Below are 24,214 nucleotides of genomic sequence, written 5' to 3'. Positions count from 1 at the left end.
GAATTCTTTTCAAGCTACCAAATCATTGGATTGTGTACCAACACGTGTTAGCTTTTAAATGTAGTAGTGATATTATTCAAGTGTACCTGTTAACTAGCCGAGATTTCTAAATGAATCTGAACAAGCCTATGTGCAGCACAGCTGGTGCTGGGGCCCCTGAACTAAAGGCAGTCCCCCCTTTAGTCCAGATCTGAGCCTTGAGTTTCCTTCCCTCACCTGCCCCCCACCAACCCTGAAGCCCAAGGAAGACAAGAATGCCATATAGAAACCTGTAGCTTATTCTTGAGATTGATTACATTCAGACTAATGCATTTTCTACTGTCTAATGTTTCGGTAATGGCCCCAGAGGAAAAGTGCAGTCATTCTAACAATGAGCCCAGCACAGACGGAGTATGGTGTTCTCAGCCTTAACACAGCAGCTGCTTCATTTGTCAGACTCAGAACAAAACTGTTTACAGATAGTACAACTCCGCAATGCATTTTTAAAGCTGGCTGCCTTCAAAGGGCACTCCCCTAATAGCTTTATTTATACTTAACAGTTTTATGTAGATTATGCATATTGTTTACAACCTTGGCAAGGCATCCCTTAACTTTAAAAATGTCCTTTTTAAAGAAGTTGCACTGTATTTTAAAAAGACTAGTGTTGCAATGATATGGGAAAACTTTAAGCATGAGTATGCATTTCATTCATAGTCGGTAATTTCGGTTGACGTTTTATTACAAATTATGGATTTTCCTTGCAGGAGAGCACGGACGTCGATGAGGAGGAGGATGAAGATGACAAGATGGGTGCGCTCGAGAAAGGACACAAAGGGGTAACGTGACTGCTTTCAGTGTTCTAGCCGGTTGAGTCAAACTATATATATATATTTTTTTACTACTATAGGGTGACCAGTATAGTGATATTCTCGTAATGTATAAAGGGTATCCCTTTTTAAGGTTTTTTAAATGAGGATGAAAAGGGGCGAAATATAAGGATTAACTGAAATGTTATAGAAGCATCCCTCTAGGAGGCCTGTCATTGGAGGCAAAGATTAGCCTTCCCCTTGGTGGATGAAAGGTAGATGAAAGGTAGCCCAGGAAGTCAAAAGTAAATCAAGTGCAATCGCTGTTCCTTTAGGCTCATGTCTGCACTCTGCAGGGTGGTCACCCGCTTCAGAACCTGTCACTTGCCCAGCTGTTGCTGGCAACGTTTTCAGCTTTACGTCTGTGTACATCTGTCCTTTCTCTCCTCCTGGGAGAATCTCTCAAATCTGCTGCTTTTTGTTGTCATTACGCTTTCAGACAAACCTTCTGGAATAAAATGAAAAAAAATAAAAGTGAAATGCCAAATGAGTTGCTACTAGCTTCACGGCTGCCCAGTCCCCTAGAACCTATGGGTCTATGGGGCTGGGGTGATAGTGTGTAGAAGGCTGACAGGAGAGGAAAGGGGCGAACGGGGGAAACTTAAGAGCTAAGTATCCAATATAAAATGTCCAGAAAATAGAAACAAATTTAAAAACACTAGCTCCATGACACAGACAGCCTTAAAATTAATTGAGCGAGCCAGATGGTTTTGCCCATTTGAAGGATGCTGGGCAGATTACAAAGTAAATCTTATTTGTTGGGCTAAAATGATCATTAATAGCAAAGTAATAAAGTATAATTTTTTTAAAAGGGAATTGACCCTTTTTAGAATGAAGGTCCCATGATGCAACTTTCTTCTTCTTCTTCTTTTTTCTCTTTTTTAATTAATTAATTTATTTTTTGGCTGCTTTGGGTCTTCGTTGCTGCGCGCATGCTTTCTCTAGTTGCAGCGAGCGGGGGCTACTCTTTGTTGCAGAGCACGGGCTCTAGGCTCGTGGGCTTCAGTAGTTGTGGCTCGCGGGCTCTAGAGCACAGGCTCTGTAGTTGTGGTGCACCGGCTTCATTGCTGCATGGCATGTGGGATGTTCCTGGACTAGGCATTGAACCCGTATCCCCTGCACTGGCAGGCGGATTCTTTTAATTTTTATTTATTTATTTATTTATTATTTTTGGCTGTGTTGGGTCTTCGTTTCTGTACGAGGGCTTTCTCTACTTGCGGCAAGTGGGGGCCACTCTTCATCGCGGTGCGTGGGCCTCTCACTGTCGCGGTCTCTCTTGTTGCGGAGCACAGGCTCCAGACGCACAGGCTCAGTAGTTGTGGCTCACGGGTTTAGTTGCTCTGCGGCATGTGGGATCTTCCCAGACCAGGGCTCGAACCCGTGTCCCCTGCATTGGCAGGCAGATTCTCAACGACTGCGCCACCAGGGAAGTCCTGCAACTTTCTTCTTGATGAATTGACGTGAGTGGCTTCTGAGTGATGTAACTCCTTGAACATTAAAAATAGTCATAGCTAAGCTAATGTGGATGAAGGGGTGTTTAACCAAAGGAAACACAGGTATTAATGAAATTATTTTAAACCTACATTAGGCATAATTATCAATTTCATTAAGCAAAGTTTGGAAGTGAGGAAGATTTCTTTCTCTTGGACCAAGTCTGTGTAAACGAGCCACCCGTGGAAGGAGGATGTCATCCACCCTAGAGAGATAATTGTGACCATGGGGCTTTGTCCCATCTGATACAGGAGACATCTAACAAGAAGGCAATGGATGAAAAGGTGGTGTCGATGAACTGTCAGTCAACAAATTGAGCCATGAAAGTCTAGACCAGTGTTTTTCACCATCTAACCTTCCATTGTGGTGCTTCAAGGGCTGTCTGGGGGCCTGGGGGTGTGGAGGTAGAGCCATTTGGGCTGTGCATCAAGCTTTTCTGGGCAAGGATAACTGAGTTGGAACTACAGCATCTACATGCATGAGCCTGGGAGCTCTTGCGCTCACCCAAGCACAGCCCTCCACGCAACAGATGCGTCAGCTCATCCCACACTGAGGACGTTGGCTCTGGGGTTCTCCATGTCTCCTCCAGGGCAATTCCATTCTTGAGATACTTTGATTGTAGTATGTTTGTAGGGCCTTTAATAACCCCATGTGGCCATGTTTGTTTTGCTTCCTCAATTTCATATTTCTGTGGAAACTTCTAGAGGAATAAGTCTGAAATGAAATGTTGACTTCTGTTTGTGCCTCTTCTGCTGAACACAAGCCTTCTATTGTGAGGGGATTTTGGCAAACTTTGCAGTCTTTTTGCACATCTCTTCACTCTCACTTCTCTAAGAGATGGGTAAACTAGAGCAGTTTTCAACTTTAAGACTTCGGGAGCATACGTCCACCTATATATTATTACACTTCATCATTTCTTCTCCATGTAGAGCAGCCTCCATGCCTGGGATGGGTCCCTCAAGCACACAGGCCCTGGGCCACTGCCCTCCACAGTGTGCTGACTCCAAGGGCTTCCCCACAGCGCCCTTCTGGCTTCTGTTGTGTGTTCGACATGACAGACGGGCTTCTGGGAACTGTAACACACCCAGTGAGAGATGAACTGTTTACAGATTATAAACACACAGCCGTCTCCTTCCAAGCCAGAAGAGGAGAGGAACTCCTTTCTACCCAAACAATCCATCTTGAAAGTGACACTCCTTAATTGCCAGCACCCCTTCCCACCAAATACCATCATGGACGACTGTGGAAGATGAAAGCATGCTGGGGCCCCTTGGCACAGCTTCCTTGGGAGATGGACGCATTCCCATATTCTGCCTGTCTCTGATGCACAGGCCAGGACATGGTCTGGGGTCTGTCATCTTTTTATTGTCTGGAACAGGGATGGTTGTAAAATGACATCACTATAGCCTCTTGCTTCTTCTCATTGTTAAAAGTCCATGGTAAATGACCTGCATTTTTAGAAACCAAATTAGGCTCCACAGTTTTGCCTTCCTTTCTTTTTGTGGACTTTCAGTTACAATGTAGAACTTTCAGGTCACTAGTTTTTTGGCTTTTAGGAAACTAAATGTACAAACTAAACTTTGAGGAGAGGAGATTTTTCTTTCTTATACCTGATGGCTCCACACAAGAAATTGCTTGTTACAAGTAGAGTTTGCTGGGGACCCCAGAACAAACAGATAACGGCTAAGTTCAGCCAACAGCAATCAGCTGACATTTCCTATTTGTATTAGATTCCATATGTGGAATTCTTCTATGTGGACCTTATTTGTACGGATGGATTACAATGAAAATTGCATTAATTTTCTACACAGTAAAGGTCAGTAATTGAAGCGTGAACCAAGAAACTATTGTGTAAAATGCTGTATCTCATATTTAGGAAAGGTCATGCAAGGCAATAATATCTTGTTTTCATTGCAGAAGGTATAAATACTTGCATTTGAGTTTCTTTTTTCTTTTTCCCAGCCCAACAATCACTTAGGTAGAATATTTCAGCATTTACTAGTAACATCAGGAAGAAAGAATCATAAGGGCATGTAATAAAAAAAAAAAAAAAACCTGCCTATTGCTATCATAAAGAGACTGCATTGTGATGCCTGCATTATGGGTTGGTGTGTTTTTAACTCAGCTGTCAGAAATAGGACTTGAATCATCTGTTCTTTTAAGATTATCAATGAGTTCACAATTGCTTTACAGTGTTTGGGGGGGTGGGGATCATCCTTTCGTGTCAGTTATGGGTGAAAAACAGATATGGACGTTTTCCTTTAAGAAAATAAGAAATATCTGATACGTTTTTGTTGATTGAGGGTGGAACATGGTGGAACATTTTATAATGAAAGCATGCAAATGAATATTATATCTCTATTCTCTTTTCACAAATTAAGATGATATTATTAAAATTTAAGTATATTTTAAACCATCAATCTTAGTTGTAAAAATGATTTTCATCCTACAAATTGATTAGTTCACTCATCACTACCCAGGCAGAGCCTTCTTAGAGAGAGAAGGATGTAGCATATATATCAATATTTATTATGTATCAATATTTAGGAGTTCTTGTTGTAAATTAACCTGCATAGTCCTTTGGTTGAGTTGTTCAGGGCCAGCATACCTCATGCCCTGTGTTTTCTTGTTCCAGAAAGAGAAGATGATCTATAGTATCTCAACCAGGGAAGACTCGTTCTTGGAGGAAGTCTTACAATTTAATAGTGAGAGTAGTTTTGTTTATGATTCCTTTGTGCCTTAAGAATGTCAGAAACAAAGCAAATTAGTTTGAACAGTGATTTTTTTTGTAACTATTGACTAAGCCATGGTACTTTAAGATGGTGTGATATTTTTAAGAAAATGAAAAGTCAGATAATATCTTTGAAAAGTTAACAATAGTTGAATACACACACATATTTTCAAGGCATATACAGTCTATATACAGGGCATGTTGTAGAGGACCTACTTATGGATAATTTTCAGGGGAATAAAGTAAATGGTTGTTCCGATGTAACTCCTTTTAATTTGAATTAATATTATATTCAGTGATGAAGTGATTTAATTGCTAACATTTCAACCATACCATCTTACTTCCAAGACTTTAATATTAAAATGGATTCCAGCCAATTCTTAATTATCAGTTTATGCATGTTTTGCATGAAAAGGGATCGGCTTCCCTATTTCCTGCCGTCTTTTCTCTGAACCAATGACTTGCTCAAATCCCTTTTAAAAACTCAAACTTCCATGCTTAAAAATGTTTGGCTTCATTACCTTCAGAAATAAGCCAGAAATGTTATTAATCTGACATTTGAAGCATTATTCAGCCTACTGCTACCAGGTTCACTAATAGCCTCAGTACTTGTGGATTTTCTTTGTGATTTCTACTGTAAGGATTATACTTGGTAGGTTACTCCCAAATATTGTGAAATATGGTGTGCCAGACTATAAATTAGATGGATTAGCCATCCTTTTATTAGCTAATGTGCACTAACTGGTGCTCTGATGTTATAGACTATACTACATCTGGATATTTATCTTGCCGTTGTCTAAAATTTTTACATTATGCTAATATAGAATACATTGGACATTGTATCTCAATTATCCACAAGTCATTATTTTTCTGAGGATAGTAGCCATTCCTACAAGAGGAATTTCCTATTGAAATCTGCTCTGTTTCAATGTGGTTTGCCTTAAGTCCCAATTATCCAATGAGTTTGCAAGGTAATTGATAGATAATTTGCAAAATAATTGATAGAAAGGTGGGGATGTCACTTTTTCCTCAAGGGAATATAATAATTTAAAGTAAGTAATAAATGACACAAAAATAATAATTTAAAATGAGACCATTTTGAGTAAGAATTATTTAAATGATTAGATTTATAAGATTATTCTTATTTGTAGAGTGTTTACAATTTGCAGGCTGTTTTTAAATGCTTTAGCTCATTCAGTACTCAAAGTAAACCATTAAATTTGATATTATTTTCCCCATATGCGAATTAACTAACCCAGGTTAAGAGAAATGTAATAATGCATCAGAGATTTCCCAGCCAGGATAGTAGCGAGACTCAAATCCAGCCCTTCTGATCTAAATCCTGTTTATTTTGGACTATGTTACATTATTATGAAGGAAACATGTCATTAATTTATTGGTCCATTTTTCTGCATTATTATTGACAACCTTTATGGAGTGTTTTCTCTGCATCTGTGATTGCTACTTTCATCAAAATTTGTATACTACATTGGGTGTTAGCGATGCAGTGCCTGGGTGAGTCAGGACTGCTAAAGGTGATGTTTGAGCTGAGTCTTAGGTGATAAATATTTTATCTTCTACCCCTCACCTCAAAGAAAACTAAAGGACACACAGCTAAATCAGCAACTGCAGCTTACTGTGTGTTTACCTATGGTAGTGACAGTTAGAGAAAACCATTAGCCCTGTTTGCCTTGTAATGGCGTGGCATCTGTCATTTGGCTCAGAGAAACTTTTAAGGAAATCAATCTTCCCAGGGTCTAATTCCAAATAATTATTTTTTCCCAAATTGTTCCCAATTTTTCAAAAGAGTTTTATCAACATCTTCCTCATGATGATGTTTATTCCTTTTACTTTTTCAGCCCTCTCGTTTGATCCCTGATGAGAATCCTGTTGCAGGCCAAAGAAACATGTTGGTAAATACCAGTCAGTATGGAAGGAAGGGCTCTATGTAATGAACAGATAGAGCTGTTTATAACTACTTAGAAATGATACTGGTTCAAAATCCAGTCTGTTTCATATTCATTTCCCAAAGCAAAAATACTACTTGAGAAAGAAGTATTCTCCTGAAAGGCTGCAGACTTTTTCCCCCATTTTAATAGCATACCATAGAGGGGGGTGTGTGTGTGTGTGTATGTGTGTGTGTGTGTGTCCGTCCATGCACACAGGACGTAGCTCATGGGAAGAACCCTTAAAGACAGTTCCCAGTGCATTAAGCCAGATTCCCAAAGAACAATTTTTAATCTCGTGTATCAGAAATATTACTTCTTGTTCTTTGTTATGACAGATGCTGAGAGGTTTTTTTTTTCCCTGCTAAATGCCACTCAATCTATTTCTGATGTTTATAATTCTTCAGGTTTTCAAATTGCAGGCTTTTAATATTCAGTGGGATGAAACAGACCAAACAGATTCCCATTTAAAGTCTGAAGTCGTATTTTTGCGTTGTCTTTGCCCTGGATGGTTGGCATTGCTGGGACGATCCTGAGATAGAAATTTTGCATCAATCCCTTGTGGGAATCCTGGGCATCCTGTGACAAATACTACTCAGTTTTTAAGCATGTCCCAAGGATCTTTCCTGACGTGGTCAATTTTCAGGACTAGCTCTTTGGTTTTGCTTAGGTAATTAATAGAGAAATAAGAATTTTTTTTCCTGAACCAGAACATATGGGAAAGATTTAAAGTAGCATACTGATTATATAATGAATTCTTAGCTGTAAATTCATTTTGATGGTGTTAATTCCCTCCCAGAGGCTCGAAGCTAGTTTATTGCACCTACAGTGCTATGCTCTTTGGAGACATTGGGGAAGCCAACAAAGCCTTGAAGAAGAAAAAATCCACTGCCTGACTGATTCATTTATTTATTTATTGGCTTTGTTCTTAAAGAACAACCATGTTACAACACAGGCACATTATTTGTTCTTCAGTCAATTGTCTCTAAAACTTAGCCACTAAAGACTCAGTGTTGTTTTTCTTTTTTTTCTTTTTTTTTTGACATTTTATAAACAAATGGGCAATGAAAAAATGATGATCTTACATACATTTTACATAATAATATGCATTTTTAGGTTACAGATTTGGAGTTTGTCATTATTTTTCTTACAATTATTATTACAATTACATTATTTTTCTTACAGTCATTCTCTGTAGTATATAACAAAGCAAAGGAACCTTTTGAAATTTGAATTCTGGATCTGAAAATTTCCATGTTTTCATCTCTTCTGTTATATGTTATTACCTCCTTGCTCATAAAGTAGGCCCTAAATCATGTGAATTTTACTTATGCCTTGGTGTTTTTTTCAAGTAATGAGAAGTAAAATCCATTCTTTCTGAATTGTAGGAATCTAAAAATATGTGTTCAGCCACAATTATCTTGTTCATTGGTTTAATCACACCAGTGGCCATCACTATTTTTATTACACATTTCCCTCTATAAATTAGAAGCCTTATATGTTAAGGAAAAATATAAGCACATGTGATAACAGTTTCCTTTTTCTGAATGAATCACTGTTACTCTTCCTAGGCAATTTGGTAGCAGCCGCAGATGTAATGCTGTGTTTGCTAAACTGTGTTATCACCACATTCCCTGGTTCAATCTGAAACGTGTAAATAAAGCCAGCATGATGCAGATAGAACTGCCAGATGATCTTTCATACAACGCAGGGCAACATGAGTAGACTTGTCCTGGAAGATCGTTGCTTTTGAAACTTAAATGAACCCCAGGATTCTTTAAACTACACAAAAGTTTATTTGTTCTTTTGTCTCTTCGCATTCTTGAAGGGCAAGGACTTATGTTTATGAAACACCTGGAGTGCACCAAATGCTTTGCATATGATACAATATTTAATTCTCCAAATACTCCAGTCAGGGTCAGGATTATGATCTCCCTTTTCCAGATAGCAGAATTGTGACTCAGAAACCAGTAGGAACTTGACATGATCACAAAGCTCGTAGATGACAAGACCCATGTTGAACTCACTTCCCTCTGACTCCATAACCTGTGATTAATAAAATATGCAGGCCTGTGGAGTTGGTACATCTTAAGTTTTTTTTGTTTTTTGTTTTTTTCCCCCTAACTTTGCATCTGTTGTTGTAAACCCTGGTTACTCCAGCTCCTAGATAAGAATGAATGCATTTTATTATAATGTAAATTATGGTATGTATTTTATGCAAATTATACATAAAGTTTGCTAAAATGTTTAGCAAGAAAAGTTAAAAAATAAGTAAGAATGGAAAGAAATGTTTTTCCCCAAGTATTTTCAAAAAGTGTAATTTAACATACATTCTCATGAAAACTGGGCAAATAATACTGGAAATGAACAGTAGATAGAAATATGTAACTGAATGAAATGGCTAAAAATAATGTATTATATAGTGAGTCGAAAGAACAGAGATCCATAGACACCAAAGAAGCAAATGACAAAAAGAACAAGTGTGAGCTGAATGCCTACCTTGTGAAATGTCCACTAGAAAATGTCCACTCTTCCTCTGGACTTAATAGTCCTGGACTGGAATTCTCTGCCACATATATGTGAACATAGACAAATGTGGACATAGACACATCACTTAACCTCTTTGTACCTTGGTTTCCTGTTAATGGAAATGCTAGTATCAAAGACCATATAACATGTCCATTGGTATACTGGCAGATATAATTAAAGACCCGTGAAATCAATAGTACATGTTTTAAAAGATAAAGTTTGCAGTGTAGAGAGTGAAAAGAACATTTGCTACTAGAATGATGAAAAGAGTAGAGGTGTGATGCAAATTGAAAGAATAAGACAGTAGTCGGTGTGGACTGGCCTCCCTAGGAAAGATTTCACGAAGGCCAGGAGTATAAGTTGGACCTTTAGATCATTCTGCTGGAGTTAGGAGGCCTGGAATCTTCCTTCTTACTTCTTACTGTTTGATAATGCTTTTTCAGTGAGTAAATAATAATAATAAATATAAAGAGTACATGTTTAATGAATAATCAAGTACTGACAATCCATTTCTCAAGATAATTGTTGACAGACTAACTGATGAATGTCTGTTCACATTTCCTGTCTACCACTGGGACCATGATCACATACATCACTGATACATGTAAACTTAAGTTACAAACCTGCTGAAGAGCCTTCAGCTGTCAACAGTTACTTTTAGAAGACTATTTCTGGAAACATGATGTTAATTTACACAGCCCAAAAGATGTGTTTACAAATCTCTCTGTGCAGCATGACTTTTCTTTTAGATCAAATGACTGTTCATCCACATTTATCTCATCTTCCATTCCAAGGTTTAATTATGCATGTACGAAAAAGGGCAAGGTAGGTATTAATGTGTTGACTTCAATAGCATCAATATATTAAAATCCTTGTGAAGAGTCAAATGATACCAGTCTTATTAGCATGCCGTCAAATGATTCAAACAGAATATCAAATAAGTTAATTCTGAAATTGTTGTACTCATACAATGCCTCAATCAATGAGGCATGATTATTGCTAATTGAAAACTTTTCCAATACCCCACCACGATGACTTGAAATTATGAGTTTTTTCATCCACTATATGGAATCAAAATAAAGCTTTTGCAAGTTAATTTGACAAACAATGAAATCTCTGACATCAGGAATGCTATTGTAAATTTAGTTTAAACATTTAGCATTGAGGGTTATTTAATTTTGTAGTGATAATGTGAATGCAGATTTTGATGAAGCACAGCATCAGGGCTAATAAAATATTCATATAAATTGAAGGGATCTTTGAAGCAGAAATGTACAATTGATAGATCATGGTGCCCTGATTATCCATGATCGCATACAGACAAGTGATAATGCACCACCAATTGAATTAGAAGCTGTAGTGCTCACATTTATAAATATTTTATGTATACAGAGTTGGGATAGCAACAGCAGTTTTCATGACAGAGATATGTTCAGATATAAAAATATACTTCTTTCAGCATGGCAGTGTGCACTTTGTTTTTGCTGCCAGTCATCCATCCATCAGTCTGATTTTAAGAGTGTTTGAAACCTTTGAAGAACTCTCAGTCAACTTAAACATTCCCCAAAGCTATTGAACTCTTGTGAAAAAAAGAAATCTTTTAAATGTTTGTTGCATTTTGGTCGTATCAGTTGGAATATTTTTAATCAAAATTTTTGATGACTGAAAATGCTAAGTAACTTCATCTTTGGAAGCCCTTAGTAGATGGAAGCGAATTTTACAAGAACTGGCATAAAAGATATTGATTTTTTTTTCTTTACAAAAGAAAGGGATATTCAGCACAAAGCAAACTGTGAGGTCAGATAGTTGACCTATTTGTGCATGATTCAGTGTTTAAGTTCTGAAGTTACACTTTGGATTATCTCAATTTGTGGGATAAAAAAAATCTTTTGATTTTTAATAGGATAAATATAAATTCTACCCAGGAATGGAAGGAAATTGAGAAGCCATTAATTTTTCAGCATAAATTTTGTGGAGAATCATAGAGACAACTTATTTAAAGTTTTATCTTGAAAAAATATTGACAGAGAAAGTTCATATGAATGGATACAAGATATCGTGCCTTTGAAATTATTTGGGCAGAAATATATACAGATTTCAATATTTAAAATATAGAATTGAGAATATTCTTCATGTATCACATTTTTGCTGTGAGTTCCTCTCAGTGCCTGGAGAGAGAGTATTTTTGTAATTAAAATTATGGCCTACAGTAGAGTCAATTAAAGGTGTCAATTTAATGACCATTAAGTGCAATTCTGAAGATAAGTAAGAACAATTTTATGAAATATTATAAGTGAAAAGATGACATTAAAGAAGTACATTTTTTGGAAAAGTAATCTTAACATGGGACTATAAACAGATATAACTAGGAAACCAATTAAATATATGAATATGTAGCATGAATAATCATTCTTCATGTATCATTTTAAAATTCAGTTAATATAAGCACATCTCTTTTGTTCTAATGCATGTAAAATATATTTTTTTATTTTGAAACAATGTCATTATGAAAATAAATAAAAATGAAATAATTTTATAGATCCACTAATAAACCAAGTTGTCAGTTGGTAAATATTTCAAAAATTTATAATTCTGATTACTTTCACTCTTAAAAGTGTACAGATATGGTTCATAAATTATGCTGGTACCCTAGATACAGTGGAATTCTTTGGCGTAGTCTTTAAATGTTGAATATTCAAACTAAAACATCAAATTCATTAAAAAGTAAAAGAACATTGTGAGAATCATTTATTATTTTGGTGTACTAACTCAGGCTTTTCTTCACAACCAGAACCTCCGCATTTGGCTGTTTCATAGGGGAAAAAAAAAAATCAGTCAACTAAAATAGGAAATTTTTATGAAATTGAGCCACATGGTAATTTGAGTCATTTTCCAAGAAATTGTTTTGACCTAAACTCTACACTGTTGAGAAGAGGAAGCCACTTTTGCCCTTTGGGTCAAATTCCCTGGTGCTTTCAAATCCTCCTTTATAAACATGAATGCTTCTGTGGCAGACAGAGATGGGTTTTCACCATTGTGCCCATTAATAGATGTTGGTGGATTGCTGAAGATGAATTAAGTCGCTCTGGCAGTCTATCCGATTTTTGATGCAAACGACTTGAAGAATTAGAGTCAGTAAGAGAATAAGGGAAAGAAGAAATTTAAAATTAGAGTGAAAAAGTAAAAATGTCTTGTGAGTTTGACTTTGCAAGAGGAAGCAATGAGTATGACCTCTCCTTCTGTACAGAATGGCAGCATAAATGGGTACAGAACAGATGGTAGGAAGTTATTCAAACCAGCCCAGCACCCTTACTCAAAAGGGGGTAGCAATGGTGCATTCTAACCTCAGCCCCTCTCTTTGCTCTGTTTCTGCCAGTAGCTCCATAAACAAGGGCAGATGCAAGAAGGGAAATTTGTGCTTTTTGACATTTCAGCCATATTGGTGCTTTTACCAGTCACTGCAATCAGTATGGGGTGGTGTGTTTTCCTTCTTCTATCTATGGGTCCAGTTTGATGGAACAGAGAATACAAGATGAGAATGAATTTTTTTTCTTTTGCTGCAAAGAAGATTATTATAGAAATGGTCTCTTAAATTAGAAGATATTTGCTCAATAATTTAGTACAATTCTAACCCAAGTAAAAGATAGAAAAAAAATAAGTTTTGTTAGATTTATTTGAGGTTTTAGGTACTATATGTTAGATGTGACAGCTACAGTGACCCAGCTAGGCCTGAGCTAAGAAGACACTAACTAAATCCCAGTTACAGTAGAGTTCATAAAGGAGCTAGAATATGGTATCAGAATATAAGAAATAGCATGAAAATGCCACTCTTCAGGGAATCATCTTTTCTCCAATATGGGAGTAATTTCTAAATTATTTTCATAAACATTAGCTACCTAACATGGTAAACATTTTAGGTTTTCTATAAGCGAAGTAAGGGTAATATTCTTAGAAAGCTGAATTCCATATACAAAATCTGGATATCCAACATGCCTTATTGTTACCTGCTGGAAACCTTTCTGAAGGACTAATGGGAGAAGGGTAAGTAAGCTAACCTTGTGAAGACAGAAGAAATCAGGATCAGCCAATGGAAAGGACTGCAGAGAGAAGCAGCAACTCCACAGGGAAATGAAGTTCTTTTGTCTGTGGGGCTCCCCTTCATCAGCTCATGATATTGAGGTAGTGACATGCTTGTGTACTACAAGTGGTCACATCTCACGAGCAGGCAGGGATTTGGGGGAGTCAATAAATAAGTTGTGAAAAACGTAAATTTATCTTCTGAAGTCACTCTGTTGATAATAACCATGCTCTGATAATATGGCATAATAATTTCTATAGCAGACCAATAAAAATGAAGTAACTGAGTTAAATCTTTTATGTTTCTTAGGAATCTGAGAAAAAGGGCTTAATTGAAAGAATCTATATGGTACAGGATGTTGTCTCAACTGTTCAAAACGTCTTGGAGGAGATAGCTTCTTTTGGAGAAAGAATTAAAAAGTAAGTTCTACATTTGTGTTGTTGTGAAGTGAAACTGCCATCCACTAGGACAAACGAGGGTGGGGAGTCTTAGGGAGGATAGGATCAGAAAATGCAAAAACAAAGAAAAAACAAAAGCAACAGTCTTGGGCCTTTTAACTTTGATTGGTGTGTTCTTTGGGCTTGTCAATTTCACAGGGTGGCTGTATGGCCCAATTTACACCAGTTGTCCCAGCATAATTATTAATAGTGCCTCTATTCATTCTCAAAAATACTCTGGTTTAAGCGATAAACTATAAAATAGATTGTCCTATACAGAAATAAAGAAGGAAGCAAATATGCTTTAAAGGAGGCTTTTTCATCTGAATACAGTAAATGCCTTGAGTGAAATTTTTTTCTCTGTTCTCCAGAGAATGGTACCTAACTAGTAACATCACAGATGCAAAGATGTAAAGTTAATTCATCACATACATGGACAGCTTAGGACAGGGATCAACAAACTTTCTCCATAAAGGACCCAAGAGTAAATGTTTTCAGCTCTGGACTGTATGGTTTGTGTCGCAGCTACTCAGCTCCCTTGTTTAAGTGTAAAAGCAGATAGTTGATATGTAAATGAATGGATGTGATATGTGTTCCAATAAAACTTTATTTACAAAAACAGATGTCAGGCTAGGTTTGATTCAGCTCCAACCCATAGCTTGCCATCCCCCTACATTAGGGCATAAAGGCTAAATTCTCTAATGGAGTCTCAATTGAGAAAAACTCTCTGTGATTCATGTTTTTATTTTTTATTTATTTTGTTTTATACATTGTGAACTCTGTGTAACTTGGTCTTCATTTGATACCAATGAACAGAGCAGGTTTTTTCTTTCTTTTGAATTGTAGATGTTTGTTTCCCCTTTAAATCCAGAGTTGTGTCAGCCATGTTGTTCTTTCTAAAGATTAATTAATACTGTTTCATATTTTACTGGCCATTCTAGTTTCTTTAAGTAAAGAACATAATATTTAGAAATTACATGGATAAAGAAGAGACTGAAATTAGTGCTAAAAGCCAAGTGAAATTTTGTCTATCAAGATGCAGGGAAATCAATAAGTGGTGATTAACATCAGGAAATATAAACAGCTAATATGGAACTTTCTGTCATTACTGATGTTATTCCTCCATCCCTTATTACATGAAATTGCCCTTGAATGTCCATTTATTGTTGGCATAGCAAACATGTTTCTTTTGCTTTAAAAAAACAGGTTCAAAGTCATCTTCAAATTTAGTGAGTTTTTACTGAACTTACACATTGTTATTCCCATGAACAATGTCAAGAAAAATTAAAGAGCAGTAGGGGGCTTTGGTCATGTATATTGATATTTATCTGCTTTATTTCTCTAGGTTTCATATAAATTGAAAACTGATTCCTGAATGTACCCTCAAAATTGCTTAGCAAAAACATAAGTGGCAGTAGAAAATAGTGAAATGATGAAGAGAGCATTTATAATTCTTCATTCACTCATTCAGCTATCAGTGTTTGAGTTTCAGGCACTGGCTTGGTTTAAGAATGAGAAATGCATCCACAATAACAATGATAATAGAAACATCAACTAATGTCATGTGCCAGCCAGATACTGTTCTAAGCCCTTTACACATAGCAACTTCTTTAAGGAGTTACTTAAAGAAATTGGATTAAATGATTCCAACAACCCTACAGAGTAAGGATTGTTAGTATCCCCATTTTACAGATGAAGAAACTGAAGTACAGAATGATTAAATATGAAACCCAGATCACACAACGAGTAAGCCATGGATCTTGGGTTTGAACTTCCCCTCCTCACTTTACACTATAATGTCATTATCCTCTGGGGATCTATTCTCTTTCTTTGTGTGTTTTTTAAAATAAATAATACTTTTTTTTTAATTCATTTTTTTGTTGTGGTATAGTTGATTACAATAGTATATTAGTTTCAGGTATACAAGATAGTAAATTTTTATAGATTATATTCCATTTAAAGTTATTATAAAGTATTGGGTATACTCCCTGTGTTGTACAATATATTCCTGTAGCTTATTTATTTTATACATAGTAGTTTGTACCTTTTAAACCCCCGCCCCCGTCTTGCCACTTCCCACTTCCCTCTCTGTAGGAATCTATTTTCCAACGAGGGAGAAGAACACTAATAAGACAATTAGAATAGCATTGATGCTAGATAAAGGTTAGGTAGGATGCGTGGGGAGGTCCTACATCCCAGGAAGGTTGTAGGAGAGAGAGAGAGAAACAAAGGAAAGTTCTGAAGAAGCAACAACTTATCAGCATCTCTGAGAATGAGAAGAGCTAGCTGGGCACTGAGTTGATGAATGGGGGCTTCAGTAGGTGGGCACCTTTGTGCAGAGGCTCGAAGCCCAAGACTGTGCTAGATACAGGGAGATGGAGGGGCGTCAGTATGTCTGTGCCACTGGGGATGGACGTGGCAGAGCCTGGAAATGCGGCTGGTCATGCAGGGCCTTGAGTGGATGGAAAAGCAAATGAAAAAAATTGAGTGAGGGAGGTGCTGGCAGCAAAGAAGATAAGAGGATGTGGAGCGGGGGCAAGACTGCGGCAAGAAGGCCATGTCCTTTGGTAAAAGTATCTCCATGTTTGAATGTCTGTTAATAGACAAATGTAGCTGTTGTGTAGTTGATAATGGTCAAGGAACTGTGTCTGATGAGAGGAGGGCAGAGTGATTTAAACAGGCCCCCAACTCTACAGTGCTTTTGACGGCGGCTGTGCCCAACACAGCTGTGGTGGCCACGTCTGAGACGTATTTTCAGCCATGAACAGAGCACTGTTCTACCCAGCTGCAACACAGGAAGGCACATGAGGCTCAACTCCTATTAATTCTTTGGCCATTCATTATTACAGTGACCTTAAAGTTCCCACTGGGCATTCAAGTACAACATCATGTGTAACTCTGTTGGAATTCCATTGTAATTCAGTGCATAAGGACCAGGAAAACTTTTACCCAACTTTTGGCAGCTAACAAATAAATAGACTTACATAAATCTCTCAGAGCAAGGCTTCCCTGCTACTGACAGCGAAGACCCTGGTGATTTTGCATTTACATGGAGTGAACGGTATTTTCTTTTCTCTACATTCTCTAATTACCTTCTTTCATTGTATACAGATTTCAAATGTATGCATGCATCAGGCTAACATTTGCTTAACATGTGGCATTTATATTATCCCAGGGAGCAGACAGGGTGGGTCAGAATACTGAGGTATCTTGTATGTCCTGTCATTACAGAGTGGTGGCTCCAACACTTGTGTCCTTGAGTGGTGAGGGAAATCTCCACAGAGGAGATAGTGAAATTAAGGTAGACCTAGGACAGGGGAGTCTTCCCTGCAAATGTCCCAGAGTAAGGCTTAGAAGGCACATTCCTAGGAAGAAGAACTTCTTTGAAGTAATATTATGAAATACTAAGCAATGAAGATGAGAAAGCAGGATAAGTGAAGTTTGAATGACGGTGAGCACGTGGGGAATGATAGATTGATGTATCTTATATTTTATCTAAAGTTACATGTTTAAGGGACAGAGAATGAAGGCAGAAAGACCAAGGTGAGGATAGGAGACCAGTTGTGAGGGGAGAGTTCACAAACTGGGGTGAAAACCATGCATGTATGAAGGAAAGCATCATGTGGGTAAATCACAAAAGAATGGTCTACAGGATTTTATGACCCTCGTTTCTGTTTCCATGGGTAGAAGAGTCAGAGGACTTCATTTTTCCGTGCCTAGGAAATGAGGAAAATAATGACTTCATTGACACAAAGGTCAACTAGTGGGGCACCCAGTTGGGAGAGGAACTCTAGGATGGAGTTTTCCCCACCTTACTGGATGTGGTCACAATAATTTCTGGTTTTTGTTTTGAAATTTTGTCAAAGATATTCTTAGGATGTGTTAGTGAACCTGAAGAGTTGAATGAATGAATGGGGATTCCTTGGATTTTTTCATTCATTGAAAGGTTTGAATCAGGGATTTCCTATTTAGAATTTGGGGAGCTGCCAACTCAGGAAATCTGGGGATTTCTATGAAAATATTTAACAAATTGTTTAATTTTGAGATGGAAAGCTTTGATTTATCAGAGTTCTTCAATCTTGGGCCTTCTATGAAAGACAGGATACTCCACGGTAGCTGGAGTGACGGTCTAGTAAGTTTTTGAGTGTTAGTGCCAATATCTTTGAATTAAGTCCTCAGTCTTACAAGCAGGAATATTCAGGGGATTAAATGAGTAAAATGTGCCATCTTACATTTTCTGAAATGTCTACTATACAGACAGTGAGTGTAGGCTCTTGAGCCAACTCTCTGGATTCAGATCCCAGTTCTGCCACTTATACTGGGAGTAAGTGATTGGGGCCAATTATTACCTTGTCTGACTCAAGTTCTCACCTGTAGAATGGGCATAATAATAATTCCTATTTCATAACATTCCTGGATGAATTAGTGCCTATAAAGAGTTTAAACCAGTGGATGGCCTTTAGTAATCACATAAAAATATTAACGATTATGAGTATTATTTTTGGTAAATTGCTTTGACCTTCTTCCTGTGTGTCTTAAATTTTTAAAAAACTGTGAAACATTTAAATATTTTACCACTAAAAATGTGGGTTGCCGAGAGAAAAATACATGACTTAACTGACTTGGCTGTTGGGAGGGCTAATCTGACAGGGTGTGTACGAATGTGTCTGGTACATATCTCCACTTTTAGCATCCAACACATAAACACACGTGACACACCATGCACTTGCACACAAGCAAACGATCATTGAGATCTTTATAAGGATTGCATTAATTGGGAAAAAATTGACATCTTGTTAAAATTTAAGTTTTCTAACATATGAATGTAATGTATTCCTTCATCTACTTAGATCGTCATTAATTTATCTCAGTATTTGAGAGTTTTATGTATAAAAATTTGACACATTTTTGTGTGATATAGTCTGAAGTACTTGATTTGTTTCATGCTATTTTAAAGGGTATCTTTTTTTTCAGATTTCATCTCTACCTGTTTGTTACTGGGATATAAAAGTGAAATTAATATTCCTACATTGACTTTGAATCTATCAACCTTGATAAACTTAATTATCTTAATTTTTATATGAAGATTATTATTCTGGATGTTGTATTACATAAACATATCATCCAGGAATAATTTTTTTTCTTTCTTATTTTTCAGTCCTTATACATTTTACTTTGTTTTCTTGCTTTATTGTACTGGCTAGTAGCTCCAGTACAGTGTTGAACAGAATTGTTGTTAGTGAACATTCCTTTCTCACACACGATCTCAGAGAGAAAGCTTTCAACATTTTAGCCTTAAGAATGTTGTTTTCTGTAGGTTTTTGTAAAGGTGCTTTATTAGCTTAAGGAATTTCCCTTTTATTCCTAGTTTGCTGAGAGTTTTTATCGTGAATGTAGGTTGAGTTTTGTTAAACTTTTTTTCTGCATTCATTGAGATAATCTTATGGTTCTTTTTGTTTTCTCCTATTTTTGTTAATGTGGTATATAATTATGATTGATTTTCAAATATTAAACCAATCTTACATTTCTGGAATAAACTCAGCTTCATCATGCTATCCAATCTCTTTATATATGCTGGGATTTTATTTACAATTTTTTTGCCTAGGATTTTTGCAGCTGTGACCATCAGTGAGATCTGATATATAGTTTTCTGTTCTTGAAAATTCTTTATGGTGTGAAGGTTATTCTAGACTCATACAATAGGTGGGCAGTGTTCTCTCTTTACCATTATCTGGAAGAGTCTGTGTAAGCCTGGTGTAATTACTTCCTTTAAGATTTTATATAATTTTCTAGTGAAGTATCTGGGCCTGGAGTTTTCTTTCAGGGAAGATTTTAATTAAATATTCAGTTTCTGTAGTATATATAGAGATCTGTTCAGCTATTCTATTTCTTCTCATAACTGTTTCTGTAAGTTGTCATTTTCTAAGAGTTTTTCCATTTCATTTAAATTTTCTACTTTTTGACATGAAGTTGTTTATAAAATCCTCTTACTATCTTTGACGACAGTAGAATCTGTAGCATTGTTCACTTTTTTATCCTCAAAATTGTGTTTTCCCTTCTTTCTTCTTGACAGTCATTTATCAATTATGTTAGTCTTTAGCAAGAACCATCATTTGCCTTTGTTAATCTTCCCTGTTGCCTATTTTCTTTTCCATTAATTACTACTCTTATTTTTATTACACTCTTCCTTCTAGTTTCTTTCATATTAATTTACTATTCTTATTCTAACTCTTTAAGATGGATAACTAGATCATTTATTTTCAATCTTTCTGTTTTCCTAACGTAAACATTTAAAGTGCTACAGTTTCCTAAATGCTTAGCTCCATGCCAAACATTTAGGCACTGATACTCATTATCAATTCACATTTAGTAAAAACTTTTTTCTAATTTCTATTTTTATTTCTTCCTTGCCAAGAAGTATATTGCTTAATTTCTAACAAATGGCCAACTTTTATAAATTTTTGAAAAGAAGGTTATTGAGTGTATTATTTTATATATATTCATTGATTAAATTTGTTGATGGTGTTCAAATCTTTTATACTCATACTGGTCTTTATTTTTGGTTCTTCTTGTATTAATTAAAGATGTGTGTTAAAACCTTCCACTGGGGTCATGGATTTGTCTACTCTTTGTAGTCTGATCAGGTTTTGCTTTCTATATTCTGAAGTTATGTTATTTGGTTTGTACATGTTAAAATTGTTGTATTTTCCTGTTGAATTGGATCATTAATCAATAGAAAGTGACCGATTTTAAAAATCGGCCTTAATATCTTGTTTAACTAATGATATGGCTATACCATCTTCCTTTTGATGCTTCCTTCATAATACAAGTTTTCTATCACTTTCTTTCAACCTGTTTATGTTTTAGATATCTCTCGTTTCTGAGAGTCACTGTCTTTTACTTGCAGCATGTAGTGCATGCAAATTTAATGTGGTTACTGATATACTTAGATTTAAATCTGTGGTTTTTATTGTGTCTTTTTTTCCCTTGCTCTGTTTTTTGGGTTTTTTTTCATTATTTTCTGTAATTTTCTTCTATTTTCCTCTATATATAAGCACCCTTTTGCCATTTGTTGTTGTTGTTGTTGTTGTTGTTGTTACCCTAGAGTTTACAGCATGGCTTATTACCACAGTCTAATATTAATTGTTACTATTATCATCTTCCCAGTCAATTCAGTCAGTTAATCTATGTTCCATGTCTCTTCTCTTTGACATCTTCTATCTTTTTGCTCTTTGTGATGCCTTCTAAGTACTTTCTTTGGACTATCTTGCACAACCTTATTTCCTCTGATATTTAAAATCCAGTTTAATCCATGCGTGGGGGTCTTAACTTTAATCACTGTATTTCTTTTTAAAGTTCTCCTTGCTTTGTTTTCAGATCTTCTTGGTCATTTTCATCATCTCTTCCTTGACTATATTTTTAAGCCTCTGTTTTATGACTTTTAAATTATTAAACATTATTATTTAACATATTGTGTTTGCTTTCCGTATTTGAAGTCTTTTGTTTGGGATTTTGCTGTTACTTCTGCTGGCTCTTACTCATGATGCTGTGTGTCCTTTTATATTTTGCAGTTTTAATTATGAACTCATATTCCTTGGATTTGTGTGTGTGTGAAGCATACTCAGATATCTGAGTTGATAGTGCATTTCCTTAGAGAGGATTATTGCTCGAGTCACTTTGGGGTGATCCAACCTGGGATCTCTTTTTTTAATTAAATTTTTTGCTGAGGCTTTTCAGAGTATACTGGTAGCATAAACTCAGATGATAAATCCTGGCACTAGCATCGTGACACACAAGAGAGTTCTCTGCATCCACTTATATATGGTGGATTTGTCCCTCCCTTCCTTTCTTCCTTTTTTTGTCTGTCTGTCTGTCTTTCTGTCTGTCTGTCTCTCTCAATTCATCCTTACCCTGAAAATGTAAGTTTTATGCAGTGTTCTTCTACTTGAATCTTCCTTTGTGGAGGCCCTAGGCTTTATCTTCTGCCCTCCCGTGCAGGTAACAGATGCAGAAGTTAAAAATTTCAGTATTTGGCAGAAATTATTAGAGTGAAATTGACTTTGGAGGTTGGTAATCTCCAGAATTCTTGCAATACATTTTACACTCTGATGTTTTCTTATTTTTATGTCAGCCTAATGGTGGCTTTCTCTTTTTTTTCAAGGTATTAAAAATTATTTAGCTATTATTTAACTTTTTTTAAAGGCAGGTTTGCTATTTTTAGAAAAGGAGCCATAATGTATATTTCTTTATAAAAAGTAGTTCCATACATTTTCCATAGTTTTTATTATCTTCAAAATGCTACCTGATATAATTAGCTTTTTTCATATTTATGTCACTTTTGTGCAATAACAACAAGAAAAATGAGGCTAGCTAACATTTACTGAATAATTACTATGTACCAGATATTGTTTTTAAGGGGTTTACATTTATTAATGCATTGAATCCCCTCAGCATCTCTATAAAGTAGAAAGTCATTATTCCCACTTTACAGATGGGAAAATTAAAGCACAGAGAAGTAGAGTACATTGCTTAAGCTCACCTAATGGAAAAGAGACAGGTGCATTGCTACCTACCTGTGTATTGGCATCCAGGATCTGACACTTACTATGTCTCTGCTTTAAAAAGCAACAACAACGAAAACAAAAATAGGGCACACAGATTGGTATTTGTTTTTACTTGTTTATTTCAGTTTTAATTTATTGATTTTATATTTTTATTTATTTTGATTATGTGATATACATCCATTATAAAAGTAATCAAATCAGAAAGCTTCCCGTTATTCTCTGTAGCTCCATCTTCCCTCTTTCTTTCCCTCTCCCCCCATCATATTGAGCTATCATTCACAGTTTGGAGTATATCCTCCAGAGGTTTTCTCAGTATGTGTGTGTGTGTGTATATAAACATACTTACATATTTCTGAAACTTAGTTTTTCACCGTATCTAGCTTTGAGCCTCTGTGTTGAGGGCAAAGGTATTTGTGTGGGTATTCTTTTCATATTCTCATTGTTTTTTAAAGCTGTATTGTATTGCAGAGTGTAAATCTATTTAGTTTTTCCTCTTTATTTAGATGTTTAGATATTTATTTTATTTAGATATTACCTTATTGATGATACTGAAGCTATTTTCTTTTTTAACTATTACAAACCATACTGCATCACACATTCATGTACTATCCCTACGTCCTTGTGCAAAGATATTTGCAGGTTAAGTTTCTTGCCCTGGCATAACAGGGGCATTTGTGGCATCCATAACATTTTCTCAAATATTGTGAGGTTGCCTACTAAAAAGTTCTACTACAAATTCCGCTATGTAAGAGAATAGTCAGGAATGGACCTACATATATGTAGACATTTAAAATAACATAGAAAGCAGTATGATAAAGGAGTGGAGGAAATATTGATTATTCAAATTCTTGGTGTCAAGTCACTTGACTAGGGGAAGTCTTTTACAAGAAATACCAAATCTAAAAATCAACAGGGAAAAAAATTGATGAATTTGGTCATGTAAAATACATAATTTTTATCTTTAAAAAATTATAAATGAGATTTTTTAAAAAGACAAAGCAACAAACTGGGAAAACGTTTGCAACAAATATGACAAAAGACTGATTTCTTTAGTATCCAAAGAGATTTTATTTGAGGAAAACATCAAAGGGAGGGAAGGGATAGACAAATAGTAACTTCTTTCCTTTTTTGTTTTTTTTTTTGTTTGTTTTTTTGAGTTTTTACAATGTGCTAGAAGCAGAGCTAACTTTTGTTTTTTTTTGGAAACAAACTTAAGATAAAAATTTAATATGAAAACTAAGCTAACCATCTTTCACGTGTTACCAGAGCTATTGTAAATGCAAGTACCTGTTTAATTCTAGCAAAACTCTATGCTATAGGTATTATTATTATTCCCATTCTTTAGAGAAGAAATTATTGTTCAGATTGATTGAAACACTTTCCTCTAGTCACTCAACTTTTAGAGGTAGAGCTTGAACTCAAACCCATGTCAGTTTGCTTATAAAATCAATTTTCTTAAGCACTTCCCTAAATAGTTGCCTCTGGCAAGGAAATAAGCTGGATATCACTAAGAAATACATTAGAATGACCAACAATCATATTAAAATGCATCCACCTTTACTTATAATTTAAAGAAGTGAGACATTAAATACA

At 35.8% G+C, this 24,214-nt stretch overlaps 1 protein-coding gene across 18 annotated transcripts in view; it reads left to right on the top strand.

The window, feature by feature from the left end:
- Positions 1-24,214, top strand: part of MCTP2 (multiple C2 and transmembrane domain containing 2) — a 263,257-nt gene that overhangs the window by 222,053 nt on the left and 16,990 nt on the right. For all 18 annotated transcript variants that reach the window (XR_014243575.1, XM_082388909.1, XM_082388908.1 and 15 more), the window contains 2 exons: positions 744-815; positions 13,930-14,039. Coding sequence is in view for 17 of the 18 variants with exons in the window: in XM_082388909.1 (XP_082245035.1) it covers positions 744-815; positions 13,930-14,039 (182 nt within the window). In the remaining variant the exon portion in view is untranslated. The remainder of the gene's footprint in view (positions 1-743; positions 816-13,929; positions 14,040-24,214) is intronic.

Source organism: Balaenoptera borealis (assembly GCF_965194805.1).
Source record: "Balaenoptera borealis genome assembly, chromosome: 3".
In the NCBI taxonomy this organism is placed as follows: domain Eukaryota; kingdom Metazoa; phylum Chordata; class Mammalia; order Artiodactyla; family Balaenopteridae; genus Balaenoptera; species Balaenoptera borealis.
This window is presented reverse-complemented; position numbering and strand designations above follow the sequence as displayed.